The sequence below is a fragment of the Delphinus delphis genome, chromosome 15 (genome assembly GCF_949987515.2).
Source record: "Delphinus delphis chromosome 15, mDelDel1.2, whole genome shotgun sequence".
Lineage (NCBI taxonomy): Eukaryota > Metazoa > Chordata > Mammalia > Artiodactyla > Delphinidae > Delphinus > Delphinus delphis.
This window is the reverse complement of record NC_082697.1, coordinates 68652362-68673711: the sequence shown is the minus strand read 5'-3', so window position 1 is coordinate 68673711 and position 21350 is coordinate 68652362. Positions and strand designations below refer to the sequence as shown.

Sequence of the window (21350 nt, the reverse complement as noted above, 5' to 3'; positions counted from 1 at the left end):
GTTATGAGGATCAAATGATTTATGTAAAATATGGGGAAGCACTTCATAAGCTATATGGTGAGGCAATAGGCAAATTCAGCCAAATGAAAAATTTTTTAAATGAAAATGGCAGGTCCTAGACTTAGAATCCCAGGATCAAAAGGGAGGGACCCTGGCAGTGAGCTACTAGGTATTTGACTTCTAAGGTCCCTCAAAAACAAACTGTTCTCAAATAGGGTCGAGAGGATATATTAGAATCACCTGGGAGATTAGGCACATATTTTCAAAATGGTCCCCAAGAAAATCTGACACCAGTGTTCTCAAACCTGGCTCTGCATCAGAAACATTCAGAGAGCTTGTTTAGGACAAGAAACTTGGTCCAATTTCCAAAACAACAGTAGCCTAGGGTATAGGATATTATACTTTTTAAACAAATGTCATACAATTCTGATGAACAGCCAGGTTTGGGATAAGATGTGTCCACATTTAAAAGCAAAACAAAACTCTACTCATTCCTAGGGATTTTTGTCACAGGACCTTTCAGGGTGGAGAAGGGACAAAGATGGGGGATGAATAAGGAGGATGGTAACTCTGGGTAATGCGGAGGTCAGGGACTCCAGGTGAGGAGGTGGAATGGGAGACGAACTGGCAGTGGGATGGAAAGAGTCGACATGGAGATTTGCCCTTCTCTTCATCCTCAGCACTGCAGGTACCACCCTGGGGTGAGGGGTTGTCCCAGGCAGCACTGGTGGAGGGGGAGGAGGAGAGAAATCCCAAGCTGTAGCAGTGGGGAGAAAGGAAGTTCCTGTAGTCTTATGTTTTTCTAGGTGGCTGCCCATACAAGAGGTTCTACCTAAGTTGGGGACTGCATGGACTATACTGATTGCATTAAACGGGTAGGCAGAACATTAATTTTCTGTGGGTAAACTACCTTTGGAATTTAAAGTTTCAAGGGCTTTGCCCTTGAAATGTTTACCTTCGACGACATTTTCTTTGTATATGGTGGCCAATTTAAAGATGAATTAAGCTCTTGAGATGAATTACTATTCCACATTCCAATCTCTACATCCTCTTCCTCTTCCCAGCCAGTGGGGCGATTTCCAGGCAATGGCATATCATCACCACACCAGCCATCTTGCATAGATTTTGGCCCTGATTGTGGATTTGTGATAAAGAGAAACATGCTTTAATCAAACAATTCTTTCTGGAGGCTGAGCATTCATTAAGCAGGCAGAGCAGGGGGAGAACCTAAAAAACCCTCTTTTATCTCCCTTACCAGATCTGCACGGCAAAAATGTATGTTATATGCTGAGCCAAAAGCTACATTAAACCAGAATTTATTTTTATTAAAATTTTCAATAAAACACCTGCCATGCTTTTACAAGTCAGAGGGTTCCTAAACATGGGACATCGGTGGCACTCTTGTTCGTACTCGCTTAGCAAGCTGCATGGTGACGCACAGGGCCAAGAGGACGAACAGAATTTTTAAAAATTAATTTTAATACATATTTTTAAGGAGAATGGCCCAAAAGCATAGCAAGTCAAAAGCAGAAAGTATTTCATCTCTATACTCGGCCTTTGGAATTCCTATGGGAATAGTGACAATGTTCATCTGAATATTGAGGGTCCTTCCTGAACTCTGTTCATTTTCTGTGTAATATTCAGGGAATTGTCTGGAACCTGAGCCAGAGAGTTTGGACATATGTCCCCATGACTATTATACTCAGTCTCTCGTGCTGGATAGCATGAAAGTTGCTTGACTATTTCTAAATAATCCAATTTGATAAAATATAATTTAGATTTGGTGAAGTACATGCAAATCATTAATAGTTATACACTTCTAAGAAAAAGAAAAGATAGGAAAATTCAGAAAGGTAAAAAAGCAAACCACATTAACAAGTTCAAAGAGCCAAACAAATAGTGAAATCATCCAGTATGATAATACATGGATACATTATCAATGCCATAAGCATTATCCAATTACTTAATTATAGTCAATGAGATCACCACTGCTACAGCCAGGAATTATCAATAACTTACCAGATTTGCTTAATGCTTGTGGACCAACAGAGCTGGAGCCCCACGTGGATGTGCTGGATGCCGCAGCAATGGGTTCGCCCCAGCTGGGACCACTGTCTATGGGTTTACCCCATGCTGAAGTACCATTATCCACAGTTGTGGCTGGAGTAGAAGTCTCACCCCAGGGCTCACCCCAGCCTTTAGAAAGTGTGGGAAAAGAAGTCATCAGCACACGGTAGAGGCAATAAGGAATACTTAGGGAACAAAAGAAGACGACCTTCACATTTATGTATTAAATAATAATGTGATAGGCAGAAAGGATGGCATCTGTTTTATGTAAAGAAGACAAATAATTTCCCATTATTGTAATTTAACTATATGGTATGAATTTTTTTTTCACCTCTTCTTTCAGAATTGCCCTCTGGGTGTACAGCAGATTCTTTTGAATAACCTTAATTATGGCAAGTCATCCTCCTTTGAAGATGAATTTAACTCCTGGAAAAGTCAAGTCATTCTGAGTCAAACCTAGTGAATTAAAGCAGGTGATCAAGCTGGGTACAGTATGTGTATAAAATTTTTACTATACGTACAACCTTTCAACATCACTGTTTTGGAAAAAGCAATTTACTGTAAGACTAATAATAGGTAGGCATCCTACTTTTATACATGCTGAACAATGCTTCTTAAAAAATGTATTAGGTTGTCCGAAGCAAGGCAAAGCCAAGCCATAAACACGTTGTTTAAAAGAACCAAAACAGCCTTCCCCTTAGATACATACCTGTTTTTTCTAAGAATTATATCTAAATTAATAATACTCAGAAAAACAGTTAGGTGCTGAAGGGTTAGTTCATGAAAACACTTCTGTCTCTACATCCAATGGATTATTCAATAAAACCTCCATTCACAAAGGCAACACATCTCAATGACAACTAATGAAAAATGTCATTGTCAAGATAATTTGCAGAGGATAGGAATTAGTTCCTTGCTATAAGACGAAAGTGGAATATACTAGAAAGATATTATTAAATGTTTTAAGCAAACATACATACATGCTATATCCAATAGACTTAGATTTCATGCCTACTTAAGCAAATTCCTTCTAAGGCCAAATATAGTACCTAGTTTCTTAGGGAGCACTGTGCTTATTAGATACTTGTTTTATTTCTGGGGATATTTTAGTCAAATAATAAAACCAAAACGTGATGGCTTGACTCAGAAGAACTGAAAAAAAGTGTACAGCATTCCAGCTTGACATCACTTTTCCAATTCTGCCTTCTACAGCGTTCCTAACGGAGAATGGAGTATGTGGGATTCACAGCCAACACTGCCAAAGGCAGAGCTCTGTTCCCTGATGGTAAACACCTTCCCCATAATTTTCTTCCCTATAAACTTCTCCTGGATTAGAGTTAAAAAAAGCTTTGTGTGCACATCCAAATACTTCGTTAGACAAGTTTTATAATAACAGTAACTTGAAACAAGGTTCACAATACTGTGAAGTACTTTGTAACACAGACCCCATAAAATAAAAACTCACCAGAGCCACTGCTCGCCTCCTTGTTTGAGATGGCACTTGCAGACGGCAGCAGCTGATGTACCTGTGCTTGCTGGTCTGAACGGCTGCTGCCGTTTGGGACATTTTTGTTCCACATGTTCACATTTTTGTAGTTGTATTTGCTTGGATCTCCCCAAGCTGAAGTTCCATCATCGATCTCCATTTTGCGACGTATGGATTCTGGGGATGGTTCCTCCCAGCCTGTGGGCTCTTCTTCTTTTGTTGGGGCTGGTATAGGTCCTCCCAGCCAGCCTGTACCAGGAGGTTTGCCTGTAGCTGATGGGATTCCCCAAGATCCGACATCCTGTTGCTTGTTCCAGTCCGGAGAACTGACTGGCTTTGACGAATCTCCCCAACCTAGAGACTGATTAGACTTTGGAGGATCTCCCCATCCCTGGGAAGGATTCGGTTTAGAAGATTCATCCCATCCTGATGAATTATTTGGATTTATGTTATTTCCCCAAGTAAAAGAACTAGTTTTACCAAGTTCGTTCCAACCAGAAACGGACCTATCACTGTCACTACCTCCTGAGCTAGATTTCTTATTAGCCTCACCCCAATGGTTACTCCTTGAAGTTTCTCCCCAGTTATCACTGGCAGAAACGGACCAACCTTGGTTTGATTTTTGTCCATCACCCCATCCCTGTTTGTTCTTTTGCGAATCATTCCATGCAGACTTCTCTTCTTTGCAATTCCCCCACTGATTGCTCTTGGCCATTCCTGTAGCAGCAGAATCATCTTCCCATCCCCCCTGGCAGTTTGAGCCTTTGGAATCTCCCCACCTCAGAGTAGGTTTGGGATCTCCCCACCCCGATACAGATGAGGTATCATTACTACTAGGGCTAGTCTTATCTGTACATGCCCCTGAGTTAAAAGTCTGTGTTGCAGAGCTTCCCCAGGCCTCTGTCCCATTGTCAGTCTTTCTTTCCCCTCTAGGTGATGTTTCGGTATCCCAGGCAGTATTCTGCTTAATAGGAGTCTGTCCCCAACCAGAGTTGGATAGGACACGTGGATCTAAGTCAGTTCTGTTTACAATGCTTTGGAGTAATGTGTGCTGATCGATTTTTCTTCTATCTCTACTCTGATTTTCCCCAGTTACTTTTTCCTCAAGGCGTCCAGTGCTTTCTGTACTACCTTCACTCTCCACTGTACCTCCCGTTTTGGCCCACACACTGTTTTGCTCATTTGTCTGAGATGTGGCAGAACCCTGATCCTCTTCCTCAGTAGATTTCCATCCGTTTGTAAACTTCTTACCATTGCCATTTGCACTGTCACTGGAATGCTGATTGCTAGGCAGTTTGCTCCATTCCACGCTGGGTGTATTAGTGCCAGTGTTTTGTGCAGGAGTTCCCCAACCTCTTCGACTTCCTCCAGAATTTGCACCATTTCCCCATGATGCACTCTGGGAATTCACTGCCCCAGACTCCCACACACCTCCTCCTTTATTTGTGTTAACTTGAAAGTTAGTGCCCATAGGCCCATTTATGCCAGGCTGCATTAGAGTTGCATTCACAGTGTCACCATTAGCTTGGCCATTAGGGCTTGAACATTTGTCTCCAGAGTAATTAGAACCATAGGCACCCCATGTAGTACCATAAGAGCCTCCACTTTTTGACTCTCCATTGCTAAGGTGAGAAAGGGAAGTGCCATTTACAACCGACGGAGCCTGTATCTGAGGATGATTCATTGTGCTCACACGCCAGGCCCCTGTATTACTAGGCAGCTCATTATTCTGTACTGAACCGGAGTTTGGTAAACTAGAGGTCACAAAGTTAGTAGTGTTATTTGGTCCAGTCATTTCAGTGGTAATATTTTGAGGTTGACCACTGAATGAAACCTTCTGTGTACCACTTACTTCAGATTCACAAGTTTCCTGAAGGCTTCCCCAGGTACCATGGGTAGAAGAACCACCCACTTTAGAGTTAATACTCTGATTGTTAGGCATCTGGCCTAAGGTACTGCACTGAATATTGATGCCAGAACTACCACTCCCTACAGGCCCTTTTAGGGCAAGTCCGTTGTTCTCTAACACTGGCCAGGCACCATGGTTGCTAGCTGAATTCAAAGTGCTTGGATTTAACCCTCCATTTGATGAAGAACTTACAGTGCCCCAAGCATTCATTCTATTGTTGCTACTTTCTGATTTGCTTTCAGGAGCATCCACAGAGACCTGACATGTGCTTATTATGGCTCCATGGGAAAAACCCCACGGCCCAGTACTACTTCCATGGCCCACATTATTGCTGCTGCTACCAACCACAAACTTGTTTTGGGATCCAAGTCCAGTGCTATTCCGAAGGCCATCATTTTCACCACCTGTGCTCCCTGAAGCCATGATAGTGATGTTTCTCTCTGATTCAGAACTGGAGGCAGAATCAGCATCCACACATTCTGAAGCCAACTCTAGATCACTGCCAGGGACTGAGGGCCATGCTTCTTTTTCAGGCGAGTCGTTTACAACAGCATTCTTACAGTTTGTGCTAGAGTCACTTGTAGAAGACACAGGTCCCCGCTGCGAATTTTCATAATGGGATCCTGAAGTATTGTGGTTTATATCTAGAATAAAGAAGAAGCACAAAAATGCATGAAATGTTTGGAAAACTGATGAATATATTATAAATGTACATGGCTCCTCAACATCAACAAGCTATAATACTTGGCAGTACAATTACAAAGGCATTCGTTATATCTCAGCCACCAATTTTCCATATCCAATAATTAATTCCACATAGGCAGGGAATTTTGCTGCTTGCTTCATTGATGTTATTCCAAGAGCCTAGAGCAGTACCTGGAACATAAGAGTTCCTCAATAAATATTTGAATGAGTGAATTGTTAACATATCAGCAAGTAAAGAATTTGGAGTCAGGAAGGACAAGGTAGTAATGATGGATTAGGATAATGGAGCAACCCAGGCTTGGAGGCCCAACATGGGAAAGAAGGGGCTGGGATATAAACGGTTAAAGACAAGTGAACAGGCCAAACTTGATAAAATGTATTAGAAATATATTAGGAATCCTTTTCTATCCACACTTTTTTAAAATAGCTTTTTCACAACTGTTTTGGGTATTACAACAAGTTTATAAGAATTATAAAGCCTTTTCCATTATATTTCCATTTCATTAGTGTTCATATTCAATCTGAAAAATACTACATGCAAGTAAAAATAATTTTAGTTCTACTCTCCTTCATAAAAATGTCTTAATAGCCATGTTTATTAGAAGACAACAGAAAAATGGTTGATATGCTGAAGATCAAAGTTATGATTAAAAAATCAACTGCTGACATTTGAAGACATTAATGACTGGTCACATAATCCTGTCTTAGACTTACTGCTACGTACTGATGTTATCATCTAGTTATTGTACTGCATGTAGGGCAGGCAGTTTTAGTGCTTCTAATGCTTTCCCAAATTCATTCCTCTCATTCAGTTTAAGAATCTGGTAGATGGAAATCCTCAGAAATATTAACCTGCATAAGATGTTTGCATTTAGACTGTCCCTAGCGGGTTGCTCATATTGTAGTTCTCTACTACAGTAGTAATCAGAGTCATATGTAGTGTTTCTCAGTAATACATATGCTCAAGTCACGTCCCAGATGCAATGAACCAACCACCAGGCATTGTAAGCCCAGAAAGTTAAGTGTCACTCACTATAAGGGTATTGCTAATATGGAAAATCAGGTTCATCTTGCATCATTTTCTCTCAAAGCACAATTGTTAAGCAGCAAAAGGTGATAAGCTAGAAAGAGTAGCAAAAAAAAGGACTAGACAGAGACCAGAAATGTATACATAATTCACCAAATATAGATATACAGATATAGATAGATATAAAGTTCTGTGACTGTGACTTCTGCTCCCTGATTAAGAATCATTTGGCAGTTTTAAGCTGCCAGGTAAAGCTTTTCATCTTTCAGTGCCTATGAGGAGGATTTTTCTCATGAAATAAAGGATACTAACATGTCGCTCAGTCTTACTGGGTAAAAGCAAATCTACAGACCAGCACCTGCACTGTCAGCAACACCATTTGGCACTCTGGAGCACGTGCTTTATGTGCAATGTTGTCACTGAATCCTTGAAACAACCCTAGAGCACAGGCATCACCTTCACTTTACAGATGAGGAAATCGAGGCTCAAAGGTTGTAGAAAATAAGGTAAGAAAGGCAAGATTCATCATTAGGTAAAAAAGCAAGGTGGCTCAGAACATGGCTGGAACTCTAGAGATACCCAGGTTCAAGTCTGGACTCTATGTAGTAGCTGTATGACCAAACCTGCAAAATGGGGATACAAACAGTACGTACGTACTTCTTTACCTGGTTGTTTAGTTAACCTACTGTCATATGCCAAGTATGTGGCTCAGTGCCGGTTTCAAATAAGTGCTCCATGAAGGGCAGTTTGGTGTAGTAATTAAGAGCAAAACTCTGAAGCCAGCCTGCTTGGGTTTAAAAGCCGCTCTGCCATTTACCAGCTATGTGACCACAGGTGAGATCCTCAATCTTTCTGTGCCTTAGTTTCTTCATCTGTAAAGTGGGAATAGTAACAGTACCTATCTCATACAGTTGTGAGGATTAAATGATTAATAATTAAAAGTGCTTTGAACCATATCTGATCCAGATTAGGTACTTAATAAATGAGGACCATTATTTTCATTAATTAATGTGTATCAGTGATTTTCATTATTTTTCAGTCCTATCTCTAAAGCACATGTCATTCCACCATGCCTCCCTCAAGAAGAACAAAATTAGAAATCATATACGAAATTGCTTACTTTAAATCTCCATTTAGATATCTCAAAAAGGATGCCAGCTCCTAGATTATACCCCTACAGGTGCCTCCTCCCAAAGGAAAACACAATCCTGCTTCTTTACTAGTTTTCCTCATCTCAGTAAGTTTCCTAAAACCTAACATTTATCCTTGATTCCCTCCTGTGCACAGCAAAACCAAAACATCACGAAGTCCCAAATCCATCCACTTTTCTCCAAATCTAAAACAATCAAGCCATCATCATCATCATCTCATGGACTATAGCAAAATGGGATGAAAAAAGATCCTAATTGTAATGGCCACAAAAACTATAAAGGAAGTTGGGGGGCTTCCCTGGTGGCGCAGTGGTTAAAAATCCGCCTGCCAATGCAGGGGACACAGGTTCAAGCCCTGGTCCCGGAAGATCCCACATGCCACGGAGCAACTAAGCCCGTGCGCCACAACTAGAGCTCACGTGCAGCAACTACTGAAGCCCGCGTGCTCTAGGGCTCGCGTGCCACAACTACTGAGCCTGCATGCTGCAACTACTGAAGCCCGTGCGCCTAGAGCCCGTGATCCTCAACAAGAGAGGCCACCACAATGAGAAATCCGCACACCACAACGAAGAGTAGCCCCGCTCGCCGCAACTAGAGAAAGCCCGCACGCAGTAATGAAGATCCAACACAGCCAAAAAATAAAAAACTATAAAGGAAGTTGGAATAAAGCTAACATAAATACTTTAAAAAGTCATATATGATTAAACTTTATTGCAGACCATAGCAGACAACTTGATTAAGTATAGAAACTTGTTCCTCAATAGGAATATATAACAATGTTCCTTTTAAGTTTAATTCAATTATAAAAAAATACTAACAAGAGTCTGTAATTTGATTAAAGTGATTTAAAAGTTCACGTAAAACAAATAAGAGGATTAAACAAACTCTTGTTATCATGTAACAGTTAAATAGCACTGTACTACCAGAGTACATAAGAACTTCAATTGAACAGAAAAAGTAATCCAGAAACAGCCCCAAGTATATTATCTAAGGTTATATGTCAACGGTTAGCATTTTAAATCAGCAAAAGGAATATTCAATACTTTATAAAGATTTTTTTAAATGGACAACCTAACAAAAACAATACCAAATGATTCAGTGTTAAGACGAAACCAAGAAGTTACTTGTGAATAAGAATTTTTTATACATAAAAGCAAAGAAAGAAACCATTAAAAAAACAGAGATTGGACTACTTAAAGTTTTTTTTTTTTTTTTAATGCCCAAATACATCAAAAGCAAAAAGCCCCAGAGAACCGCAGAATACACTTGGCAAACCAATTCTATCACCTTTAATGTTAGTGAAACTTTCTCTCACAATCTGGTCATGACCTAGTTTGGAGGTGGTAATGTTCTAAATTTGCCTTTTGCCGTGTACTCCCATGCATTTTAGGAAAATAAGAGATGCCATCAGTAATTATTAGCTAAAATTCCATTTTTAATCTGGAACCTACTTGACACTTTCCCAAAAACCTAAATTAAAAGGCTATCTCAAAAGCTGCATTTACCAAGGCTGGATCACAAAGCCATTTTTGTTACAAAAAACACTGCAGCTTAGATAGAAAAATAAAAATCTAAGAGTAGGGGAGTGGGATAGGGAGTCAGGGTGGGGGTGGGGAGATTACTAGCCTGACTAAAATTATAAAAAGTGCAGGACTCCTCAACAATCATGACTAAAACATTTCAGAGTCAGAGACTACTTCAGAATTGGAATAAGTCAAATAATATATTTTCCTTACACATAAGGAAGCCAAAAGCCATCATTACAAATGATCTGGAAGACAAACATATAGAAACATCATTAAGTAGAAGATGATAATTACACTTTTCCAGGAAAGGGGACAGTTCAGTATTACTGAGTGTAATGCAAAATACAAATTTTAAACTAAGATTTGGAAGACTGAACTTAACTGAGGAACATCTGAAGTCCAAAATATCATCAGCATCCTGCTCTCATACAAAATTGCCTTAGGAAGACTGAGGGCAGCTCTAGTACCATACCTCAAAAAGAATATTAAAAAAAAAAAAAAAAAAAAAGGAATTCCCTGGCGGTCCAGTGGTTAGGACTCTGCGCTTTCACTGCTGAGGGCCCTGGTTCAATTCCTGGTTGGGGAACTAAGATCCCGCAAGCCATGAGGCATGGCCAAAGGAAAAAAAAAAGGACATAGCAGTGCATTATGTAGCACCTATTCAGAAAGAAGATACGTGGGGTAGAGCAAAGACTGGTGATAATTCAAGGGAATTGCATAATTCATTCAGGAAGAAGTTAGATCCAGGAAAACTCATACAATTTCCTAAATAAAAATGTATCATGTAACAAAATGGCTAAATATGTGCTTTCTGCCTTAAAGACTTCCAATCTCACCAAAAATAAAGACCTTCAGAAGTTAACAGTATTTAGGTTTTATAGTATTTCCAGGAAGTAGGAACTGTTATCATTGGGAATATGAGAAAACCTTAGATGCACAATTTCAAACAGTACTTGAATGAGAAAGTTAAAAATGTTTCCTTAGGGACTTCCCTGGTGGCGCAGTGGTTAAGAATCCGCCTGCCGATGCAGGGTACATGGGTTTGAGCCCTGGTCCGGGAAGATCCCACATGCCGCAGAGCAACTAAACCTGTGCGCCACAACTACTGAGCCTGTGCTCTAGAGCCCGCGAGCCACACCTACTGAAGCCCACGTGCCTAGAGTCCGCACTCCACAACAAGAGAAGCCACCACAATGAGAAGCCCGCACACCACAGTAAAGAGTAGCCCCCGCTCACCGCAAGTAGAGAAAGCCTGTGTGCAGCAACGAAGACCCAACGCAGCCAAAAAAACTTAAAGAAAAGTATCCTTAGTTATTCTAGCCTCTAGTCCAAGGGCTGGCAAACGTTTTCTGTAAAGGTCCAATTAGCAAAGATTTTAGGTTTTGCCAGCCAGATGGCCTCTGTGGCAACTACTTACCATAGTAGCTGGAAAGCAGCCATAGATAACATGTAAATGAACGGGCATGGCAGGTTAAAGAAGACAAATGCAATACCACAACCAAATGCAGTGTATGGATCATGACTGGTTTCTGGGGTAGGGACTGTGGAGAGGCGGCTATAGAAGACATTCATAGGGTTGTTGCTCTAGACCAGGTGGTGAGTGTCTGAACCAGGTCAATGGTGGCAGCAGTGCAGAGGAGAGAGGAAAGCTGAGAGATGTTCTGGAGTTAAGATCAGCAGGGCATGATAAACCAGTGGCCTGTAGACATGAAGAAGAAGGAGAGTTAAGCATGATTTTAAGAGTTCTAGATGGGTGACTGGATGAATGGGGTTGCCGACCTTTTGAGCAATGGGATCCAGAAGGAGAAACTGGCATGTGGCAAGATAATGAGTTCGATTCTGGACATGTTGAGTTTGAAGGGCCCAACATCAGCTGAAGAAATCCAGAAGACATGGAACCTAAAACTGGGGAGAGAGATGAAACAAAGCCTTGGGAGGGAGTAACATCTGAAAACTGGTCAAAGAAAAATGAAAGAATGAAAGAGCTTTAAAAAGAAGGAAGGGGTCAATGATAAAAAATGTAGATACAGGTTAAGGTAAGAATGGAAAAGTCTATTTTGTAACCACAATTAAAAATAAAAAAAGTCTGGATTTGGCACACAGAAGATCAGTGCCCTTAGTAAGAGCTACTTTAGTCACGTGAGCAGGAGCCAGACTCCAGAGGAATGAAGTGATGTATCAGAGATTCCAGGTCTAGAGTATTTCTGTAAGAACTCTAAAGGTAGAGAGAAATTCTACAATAGCCCCAAGAGAATGGGAGTTTAAAGGAATTTATTTTAAAGATTATAAAGACTTGAATATGTTTACAGACCAAGGGACAAGTTGAGAGCAAGAAGTGGAAGTTACAGGACAGCGAGGATGTGTACTACACCGAAAAGACAGTGACGAGCACAGCTGGATGGACAGTATTTTAATCTTTAAACATCTCTGGAAACTTTAAGTTTCTTAAAAAAATTGAAACGTAGGAAAATCTATAGTGTAATATAAAAAACACTCACACACCCCTCACCTTAAGGTATATACTACTAATATAATAGAAAACTCCTGTGTACCCCTCTCTTGTTTACATCTCCTTTCTTCTACAGTAGGTAACTGAGTGGTAACCACACAAAATGCTGTATTTGAGTTTACTCATAAGCAAAATATGTTGTCTTGCAAGCTTTATATTTTATATAAATGATATCACACTATAAACAAAGACTTTTTGGTACCATCTGCAAAAATGTGAACATGAACTACGTATCACAGGATATTGCTGAAAACATCCCTCTTCTGCTTAACGGTGACTGTGGTATCATGGTTGTATAAAAGACTATCCTTATTCTTTTAAGAAATTACCTGTGGAAGTATTAAAGGTGAAGTGCAATGAACATTTGTGCACACGTTTGCATATGTATGTATATATAATGTACTAACAACGGATGGATCTGAATCTATTTGTTTAACTTTTCTGCATGTGTCATGTCAGTTGGATGATAAAAATGTGGGTTGGAACACTCTGCCCCCTAAGAACAATACTGCTGCCAGCCCTGTTAAGTGTAAGTCCCCCCAAATCCTTTATCACACAGCCTTCAGGCCCCCCAATTCAAGGGTTTTTTTGGGGGAGGAGCAAGGCCTGATACCTTAAGGCTCTAAGAAATCAACTGCAAAAGAGAGGTCCTTCAGTGATGACTGAAACCATCACTAAGTGTTTGAGGCACAGCCACAAACTGGCAGCTCAGCCTGCAGCATTGTGTGGTTTGACCAGCACAGGTTCTAAAAACTTAAAATGAGAATGTAAAGGTAGTCAGGCAGGGTACAAAATTAATACATTTACCACAGTTCCCATTACTTCTTTTCATCCTTTACTCCACTTACCTGCTAGCCTATGAAGGCAGTTAGTTTGTGTGACCTCTAATTTAGAAAATACCTAATGTCATCTAGGTACTACCCCTCTTCCTTGACTGCAGTGAACAAACGAGAAATGCATTCTGTGAGGACAAGGGAAGTGTATCCAGAACTCCTCATCTTTACCATGCAAACTTTTAAGTAAATTTCTATGTATGTATTGCATGTATTAATTTAAATGTCAAATCTATTCCATTACCTATCTCTGTTCAGGAAACCAAAAAATCAAACACAAGTACAAAGAGACAAAACAGTTAAGATTATGTTCCCACATTTCTGAACTACATGTAATTCACAACATGCAATTTTGGGGTTTCTGGGCTATTGTTCATGCTGTTTGTACCGTCCAGTACGCTGCTCTTGATTGATTGCTAAGCTATTCTCTAATCTGCAAAATGAAAATTAAACATGTTAATACAGTGTGTGGGTCATAAGCACCCCATAAGGGTTAGTCACTATATTATTAATATTATTGCTGTTATATTATTATTAGCCCTTCAGGAGCCAGGAGAGACCTAAGAAGTCCTCCCTAATTCACAGACACCCAATGCCCTATTATGTGACTAGTGTTTCTATTATCATTTCTAGTAGCACCTACAAAAATATTTTAAGGTAAATACGTGACTATGCTGTTAAAGGGGGAGTCATAAATGTTTAAAACAAGACAAAAGCACAAGTCTGGTTCTTCTGCAGAATGCTTTGCCTTCATCCTCTGTGTTCTCTAGCTGTGTGGGGATTTAATTTTAAACCTCAGGCAGATTGCTGTACCCTCCTTATTTCCATCGTAACCTCCACATTAATGCAGTCCACCTTTGTAAAGTTGTTTTAGAAACAGGTGGGATATTTTCCCTTCTCAGCCTTTTTTTGAAGACTTCTTCCTATGCCCACATCATAGGCTTTCTTTTCATCTGAATGTATGCCCATAACACTTTTGGGTTTCTTGACCCATACCAATTTTTGAGAAATAAGATTCTTATACTCCCATTGTTTCCATTTCAAAAACGGCTTTGCTCTTTCATTTCCCAAATTGAAAAAGCATATTCAACATACATTTTCTAAATTTACTATCCCACTTTCCTGTTTGTTAATTATCATACCACTATTACTTAGCTTGCAGTAGGTACTCAAGCATTTGTTGTATAAATAACCTCTCCTAGGTTTTAACCACAATGATGCTGATGACTCAGTACATCTGCTTTGCTTCCAACCTGACTTCCCAGAGGAACTTCAAACCAAATTATTAATTGCTTGGCATTAGATCTAACATATCTAAACCAGACTCTTCCTCCTGAAAAGTGCAGGTCCTTCAGTAAAAGTTTCAGGGAAGATAATTCATGCAGTGCCTAAATATTAGGCACTAAACTAGCTGCTTTAACATGTCACATAATACCATCCTCAAAGCAACCTTACAGATTGGGTACTACACTTTACAGATTAGCAACGACAGTCAGATAAGTTAAGTGATTTGGCCAAGCTTATGCAAGAAAGTGTGTAGGGGAGTAGAAGTAAGTATTAACTTGGGCTGATAATTTAAGTTTGCATCCTTTCCAATAATGCGCTTCTCTAATTACCTATGCTCGAAAAATCACATCTGTGCCCTCTTCCTCCTTACCTATCACTACCAATATGCTGCCAAAGCAAAGCACGGTTGTTATGAACATAGCTTTGGAGTCAGACAGATCTTGATGTGAGTGCAGGCTCTGCTACTCATTAGCTGTGAAATACCATATTACAACGTAGAGTAGTTCCTGGTATATATAAGGGAGCACAGAGGTAGAAAGTGAATATTCTACCTGAGATAGTTAGGAAAGGCTGCTCAAACGAGACTCGAACACATGTAACAATTAAGTAACCTGCCAAGGTCACACATGCTGGTATATGGTGGAACTAGGACTTCAAAACCAGGTCCATCTGGCTCTAGAGACTCTGTTCATTACCAGTCTGCTACTGTTTTCATGTGTGGGAACCTTGATTATCCTCAATTCTCTATATGACTTGTGGTAAAAGTGTCAAAATAGTTCAATGAGTGAATGGACAAACCAGTCGTCAGAACGTATCAAAACAAACTGGGCTTTGAGAAAACTGTAATCACACACTGGATTTATCTTCTGCCTCACAATCATTACTGAGCTGAGAAAAGCCGTTCTGAGGCAATAACTGAAATGCATGTGCTCTGAACAGAATTTTCATGGGTGGTAGTCTCTTTACGGCACGTGGTAACTGATCTCAAGCCATTTTTGTCTTGGTGCCTCAGTTTCCTCCACTGAAAAGTGGAGATAAGAACAGCTTACACCTCTCAGGGTTGTTGAGGATTAAATGCAATAACGTGCACAGTTGCTTAGCACGTGACTTGGTGGGGGGGGGTGCTCAATTTTAGCTATAGTCTTATAATCAATTTTAGCTATAAGCTGTATATTAAAATGGGTAAGATCTGGAGGGAGAGCTCTAGTTAACCTACAGGAAACATTTTCAGATTCCCCATTCATAACTTCTGTATAGAATTCTTATTTTTACAACACAGATACTGATGAATACAAATACATCACCAAACAGGCATGAGTTTATAAACTTGCTACACTGCTAATGACGACAGTTGGAGTCTCGTAAGAAATGCCTTCTCTCACCTGACTGGGTTTTGCTGATCTGCACCTCTCCGTTATTTTGTGGCTGTTGATTTGTTAAAGCACTGCTCTCTGACTGGCTGCTTAACACTTTAACAGCAGATCCCAGGTTTGCTGCTATGACAGGAAAATGCTGACCCCTCTTTAGAAGCTGCTTATGTTCCTGGTGGCGAAATCGAGGTGGAACTTCGCGCGGATACCGAGGCAAGGCCTGTGGTGGCTGCGGCTGCGGCGGCTGCTGTGGCTGTGGCGGCGGCTGCGGCGGCGGCTGCTGATTGTTGGCTGTGGCTCGCTTGGCATTATTATTAGTGCTGGTTGCTGTGGAAGTGCCGTTATTAGAGTTGGCAGGCTGAGGCTGGCTTACACTGGGCTTTATCTGTTCTGGCACTAATCCCAACAAAAGAAAAGGGGTGGAAAAGATTAGCCAGTAAAGTGCACCTCCATTGCAAGCCATCTAAGTAAAAAGGCACTAAGAAAAACAATCCTAAAGGAACAGAAGCTTTACGTGTGCAGGGATATCCTTCCTCATTCATGGGCTCCAGTTTTCTTGAGAAGGATCACTGCCAAGCATCAAATTTTACTTCTGCTAACTACCTATCTGATAAGGGAATGGACACCAGTCAGCATTCCCTGTCCTGGATGACAGTTCATGCTCACCATCTCCTTCCCATATTATCTCCAATTAGAGAACAAGCACTGTTTATACAACTCTGGAACTCACAATAACTAAAATAACAAAGGTGACAAATCAAGTTTTGGTAATCCCGAAAGAATCCTCAATTCCCCAGTAACTGTTCTTAATCTGCCTCATGTTTAATGTGTTTGGTCCCTATTTTTCATCTTTGAAAGACAACACAGAGTAAGGGTAGAAAATAATCCTGCTAGTTCCCTTACAAAACAGCAAAGTTAACACTGTTTTTTGTTATTAAAATGTAAAGCCTGAATCAAATAAGACCAATTCAGAACTGGGATGTATATACAAAGATCACAGACTGAAATCTATGAGACTAACCAAAATTGGAGAAATAACTTGGATACCCTGTCTTAAGCAAGTCTGAAAAACAGCTATCTGTCTACTGTATGAACAATCAGAGACTATAGTGAATTTCTGGACTCCTAAAGGAGATTAAATAAGTAAATAAACTGAGGGAAATGCTCTAAATCAGTGAAAACATACCCCATCTCTAAAACTACAGGGAGGCAGCGTGGTATATGAACTTTTGGTGCCAGATGGACCCAGGTTTCAATCCCAGCTCTGCCTTTAGTAAGCTTTGTGTCTTTGGACAAGTTGTAAAAACCCAAGCCTGTGGTCTCCTCTGTAAAAGAGGGATAACACCTATTGCTTGCAGAGCTATCCTAAGGTTAAATATATTAATGTTTACAGAGCACCAAACACAAGGCTATACACGCATACTCCGGTTTATTGTGCTTCGCTTTATTGCACTTAGAAGATATGGTGGTGGGTTTTTTTTTTTTTTTTTTTTTAAATGGAAGGTCTGTGGCAACCCTGCATCGAGCAAGTCTATCGGCGCCATTTTTTCCAACACCACCTGCTCACTCTGTGTCTCTGTTTCACATTTTGGTAATTCTCGCCGTGTTTTAAACTTTTTCATTATTATTAGTTATGGTGATCTATGATCGGTGACCTTTGATGTTATCGCTGCAAAAAGATTATGACCCACAGAAGGCTCAGATAATGGTTAGCATATTTTAGCAATAAAGTATTTTTAAATTAAGGTATGTACATTTTTTAAGACATAATACTATTAAACAATAGACTACAGGATAGTGCAAACATAACTTTTACATGAACTGGGAAACAAAAAAATTTGTGACTCGCTTTATTGTGACATTCACTTTATCATTTTGTGTGTGGCAGTTTTAAGTTATTAGTTTTTAAAATAAAAATATATATTCACTTTACTCCGGTGGCCTGGAACTGAACCCACAATATCTCTGAGGTATGCCTGTAGAGTGCCTATTTTTTAATGACCGGCATAATACCACTTTATACTTTTGTAGCAGTTTAATGTTTCTCTTGAGATTTTGATGCATCTTCACAGATGCCACTGTCAGATAAATAAAGTGATTCGTCTCCATGTGATCAGTGAGGACACTCAGAGAAAACTGTTCGAGAGTTAAGAGCTCCAACCCCACCACTCACTAGCTACGCTATTTCCGTGTCTTTTTCCTTGTCTATATGGTATAGACAGTCTTGATCTAGTACCCAGAATAATGTAAACACTCAGTGAACAAAAGGTATTACTGTGGCCCAAATAAAAGAAATATTTATCAAATGCCTAAAATGTATATGATTCTGTAATAAAGTGCTGGTCACATGGGTTGTTTCCAATAGGCACCCAACTTCCTCTTACAAACCCTCAGATCTAGAGCCACCTTTCATTTAACAGTTTAGCCTCACTATTGTCTTCTTTCTCTGAAATGGTGGATTTAGTCTATATCACTAATACTGATACTTTTTATTCTTAATATATGATCTTGACCTCTTATTTTTTAAAATCTGATTTTGATTTTTCTAAAGTAATACAAAAAAATTGTATTTCAGGAGGAATTACATTGAAAAATCACAAACATTCCATCTATTGCTTGGAATTCCTTCCATTCTTGAAGGCAAACCGAAAAGCCTCGTATTAGAATTTGGGCCAAGTGCATTCTAGGTCTAATTACTTTATGTAGAAAATTCTGTCTCCTAGACAATTTTATGCTCCCAGAATGTAACAATAATGTATATTCCTCTGTCATGAGGAAAATAAGGAACTAGAATATTCTGAAGTACCTCTGAAACCAAAAGAAGATCAAGTATGTAACTGAAATTATAAGGCACATAAAAACTCTAACTCAGCTTTTACATGCCTAGTATTGGGCTCAGTATGGTATTTGGCAATTGAATGTAACCTTAAAGTGGTGCAGTTACCCACTGCTAAAATACAAGTTTGTCCGCCACTTTATTACTAAAGGGAAAAGATTGTGACAACAATTTAATACCCAAACAAGATGTTATTTATGTGAGACAGCAACAGGAAAGTGTTGTTTAATACATTCAAGAAATTAGAAGATATCCTACATGAAAGCACTGTGAATAACCTACATGAAGACGTGTATAAGAACCCTAACACTACTTCAGAAGTGACTAGGAACTCAGAAGTAGTATTTACATCGGTCACCCAGCAACCCCACACCTACCTCAAAAATTCAAAGAACTCCTGTATTTCTTATCAATAAAGCGCCATGGGGAAAATAAGGCTGAAAGAGATACTAGTTTCTTGGGCCAGAAAACTTCACTGACACCAGTAAAAACATTAAGACACGTAACTACTGACTATAATACTAAACTAAATAATCTAAGGTAAAATCTCAGATGTAAACATGGGATGTAGTAGTAAAGAGTAAAGGAGAAGCTAACAGTGCACGTAGGTGTGCCAGGGTAAGGGTGGAGTTGCTGGGTAACAGATATAAATACTGAATAATTTTCGCTGCTGTATATGTGTAGTTAAAATTTAGGTTAATTATGTCAGTAAATATCTAAACCATTGGAAGGGGGAAAAATGACAAAACGATCCATTCAACAGACAGAAAATGCAATAAAGAGAATTACTTTTAAATTGTGGTTAACATGAAATACAAAATGAAATGTCAAGCATAAAACTCAAAATATCTGTAATCAATAAAAATGTGAGTGGGTTAAATTAACTAGTTAATAAAAGATCTTAAACAGGGTTAAGAAAAGAAAAAACAAACTTAAGGAATATACTTATCAAAAATCACTCCTGAAACAAAACAATACAGGAAAATTGGTGGAAAAAAGTACAGACAGATATACTAACAAGAAATGCTAACAAAACTTAGATGAAAGCAACATTAATATCAGACTTTTAAAATTCAAAGAGAAAGCATTATAAAGATTTTGCATACTGATAAAAGAAACAAACTAAAAAGAAATAAACAACTAAGAACCTTTATATACCAAATCTTAGTATCAAAACGTGTAAACCAAGTGGGGACAGAAAAGAAAAACTGAGAAAAAGCAAAACCATGTATCTTGAAATGAGGTAACACCTTTTTTGACAAGTACCTGAGAAACAGTCATGAAGTGCACACACAAACCATCCAGCACTAAAGAAAACATCAATAAATTACAAAAAGTAGGAATAATACAGATGGTATTTCTGGATTACAATGGCATCACACTAGAAACACAGGCAAATACAACTGCCTTATTTAAATAAATTTTGAGTTGAAGAGGAAATAAATACCAAAACTGTAGAATTATATTTAAAAAAATAGTGAAAACAATATACATAATAAATTTTAAGGTATCATAGACTTAATTATTTTCAACAAATGAGAATGAACGTGAAGCAACCAACTCAAGTTAAAAATCAAACTAAAGGAAGCAGTAAGAAGGAACCAGTAAAAATAAAAGTAGAAATCAATGACTTTAAAAGTGAACCAATAGCAAATAAAGATTTGAATAAATATATGACACAGATATAAAAAAGGAGTATAAACAAAATATGCTATAATTTTACATTTTAATCTCCGGAATATTTTACATTGTTGATTCAATAAAAGTTTTTTGGAATGCAAATAAGTGAACCAATAAATCCAAGGCATCGTTCTAAGAAAAAAGTAAACTACCAATTAACCTAATTTTTAAAAAAGAAAATGGAAAAAAAATAAGAGATGATTTTCTAAAATTAAGGTATTTCTTAAGGCTTAACTCATTAAATAATTGGAAAAACTGGAGGAGGGAATTATTTAACACTGATCCCAGAAGAGGCAGAAAAAAATAGATTAATTAGCATAGAAGTGGTGGAGAAATTTATGAAATCATCAATCAGGATCACATAGTTTGATCAATACTACCACGCATACTTCTTCATTTTTTTTTAACTAGCACACTTTTAAGAGATATTTATCTCTAAATTAAATGCTATTTAAATTGTTGTAGGGCACAGCATAATACCAACATTAACACTGTTACAAATAAATCAGACAAAATTTTCATAATCCCAAACAATGGGGGAAATAAAAGAAGCAATATAAATAGTACTGGGGAAGAAAGGACATAACTTCAAATATAGAGATTCTGTAAAGACAAGAAAATACTATAATCTATACCAATAAAACAGAAAACCCAGCTAAACTGAGTGTTCTACAACATGGCTTGGCAAATCTTTCCTGTAAAGGGCCAGATAGTAAACATTTTAGGTTTTGCAGGCCATACAGTCTCTGTTGCAACTACTCAACTTGCTGCTGTAGCACAAAAAAACAGCCACAGACAGCACGTAAATGAATGGATATGATTGTGTTCCAACAAAACTTCACATAAAAAAAACAGGCAGTGGGCCAGATCTGGCCTGCAGGCTGTAGTTTTCCAGCCTCTGCTCTGTAAAATATAATTTACCAAAATGAGCTCACAGAGGAGTAGAAGATCCTATGGAATAATA

The 21350-nt window shown here is 38.8% G+C and overlaps 1 protein-coding gene across 8 annotated transcripts in view; it reads right to left on the bottom strand.

Moving 5' to 3' along the window:
* TNRC6A (trinucleotide repeat containing adaptor 6A) overlaps positions 1-21350 on the bottom strand; it is a 95771-nt gene that overhangs the window by 32676 nt on the left and 41745 nt on the right. For 7 of the 8 annotated variants that reach the window (XM_060031929.1, XM_069541408.1, XM_069541409.1 and 4 more), the window contains 4 exons: positions 15883-16266; positions 3533-6106; positions 2020-2196; positions 956-1131 (listed from right to left, as the gene is read on the bottom strand). In XM_060031929.1, coding sequence (XP_059887912.1) covers positions 956-1131; positions 2020-2196; positions 3533-6106; positions 15883-16266 — 3311 coding nt within the window. The remainder of the gene's footprint in view (positions 1-955; positions 1132-2019; positions 2197-3532; positions 6107-15882; positions 16267-21350) is intronic. The other variant, XM_069541410.1, reaches the window with a different exon arrangement.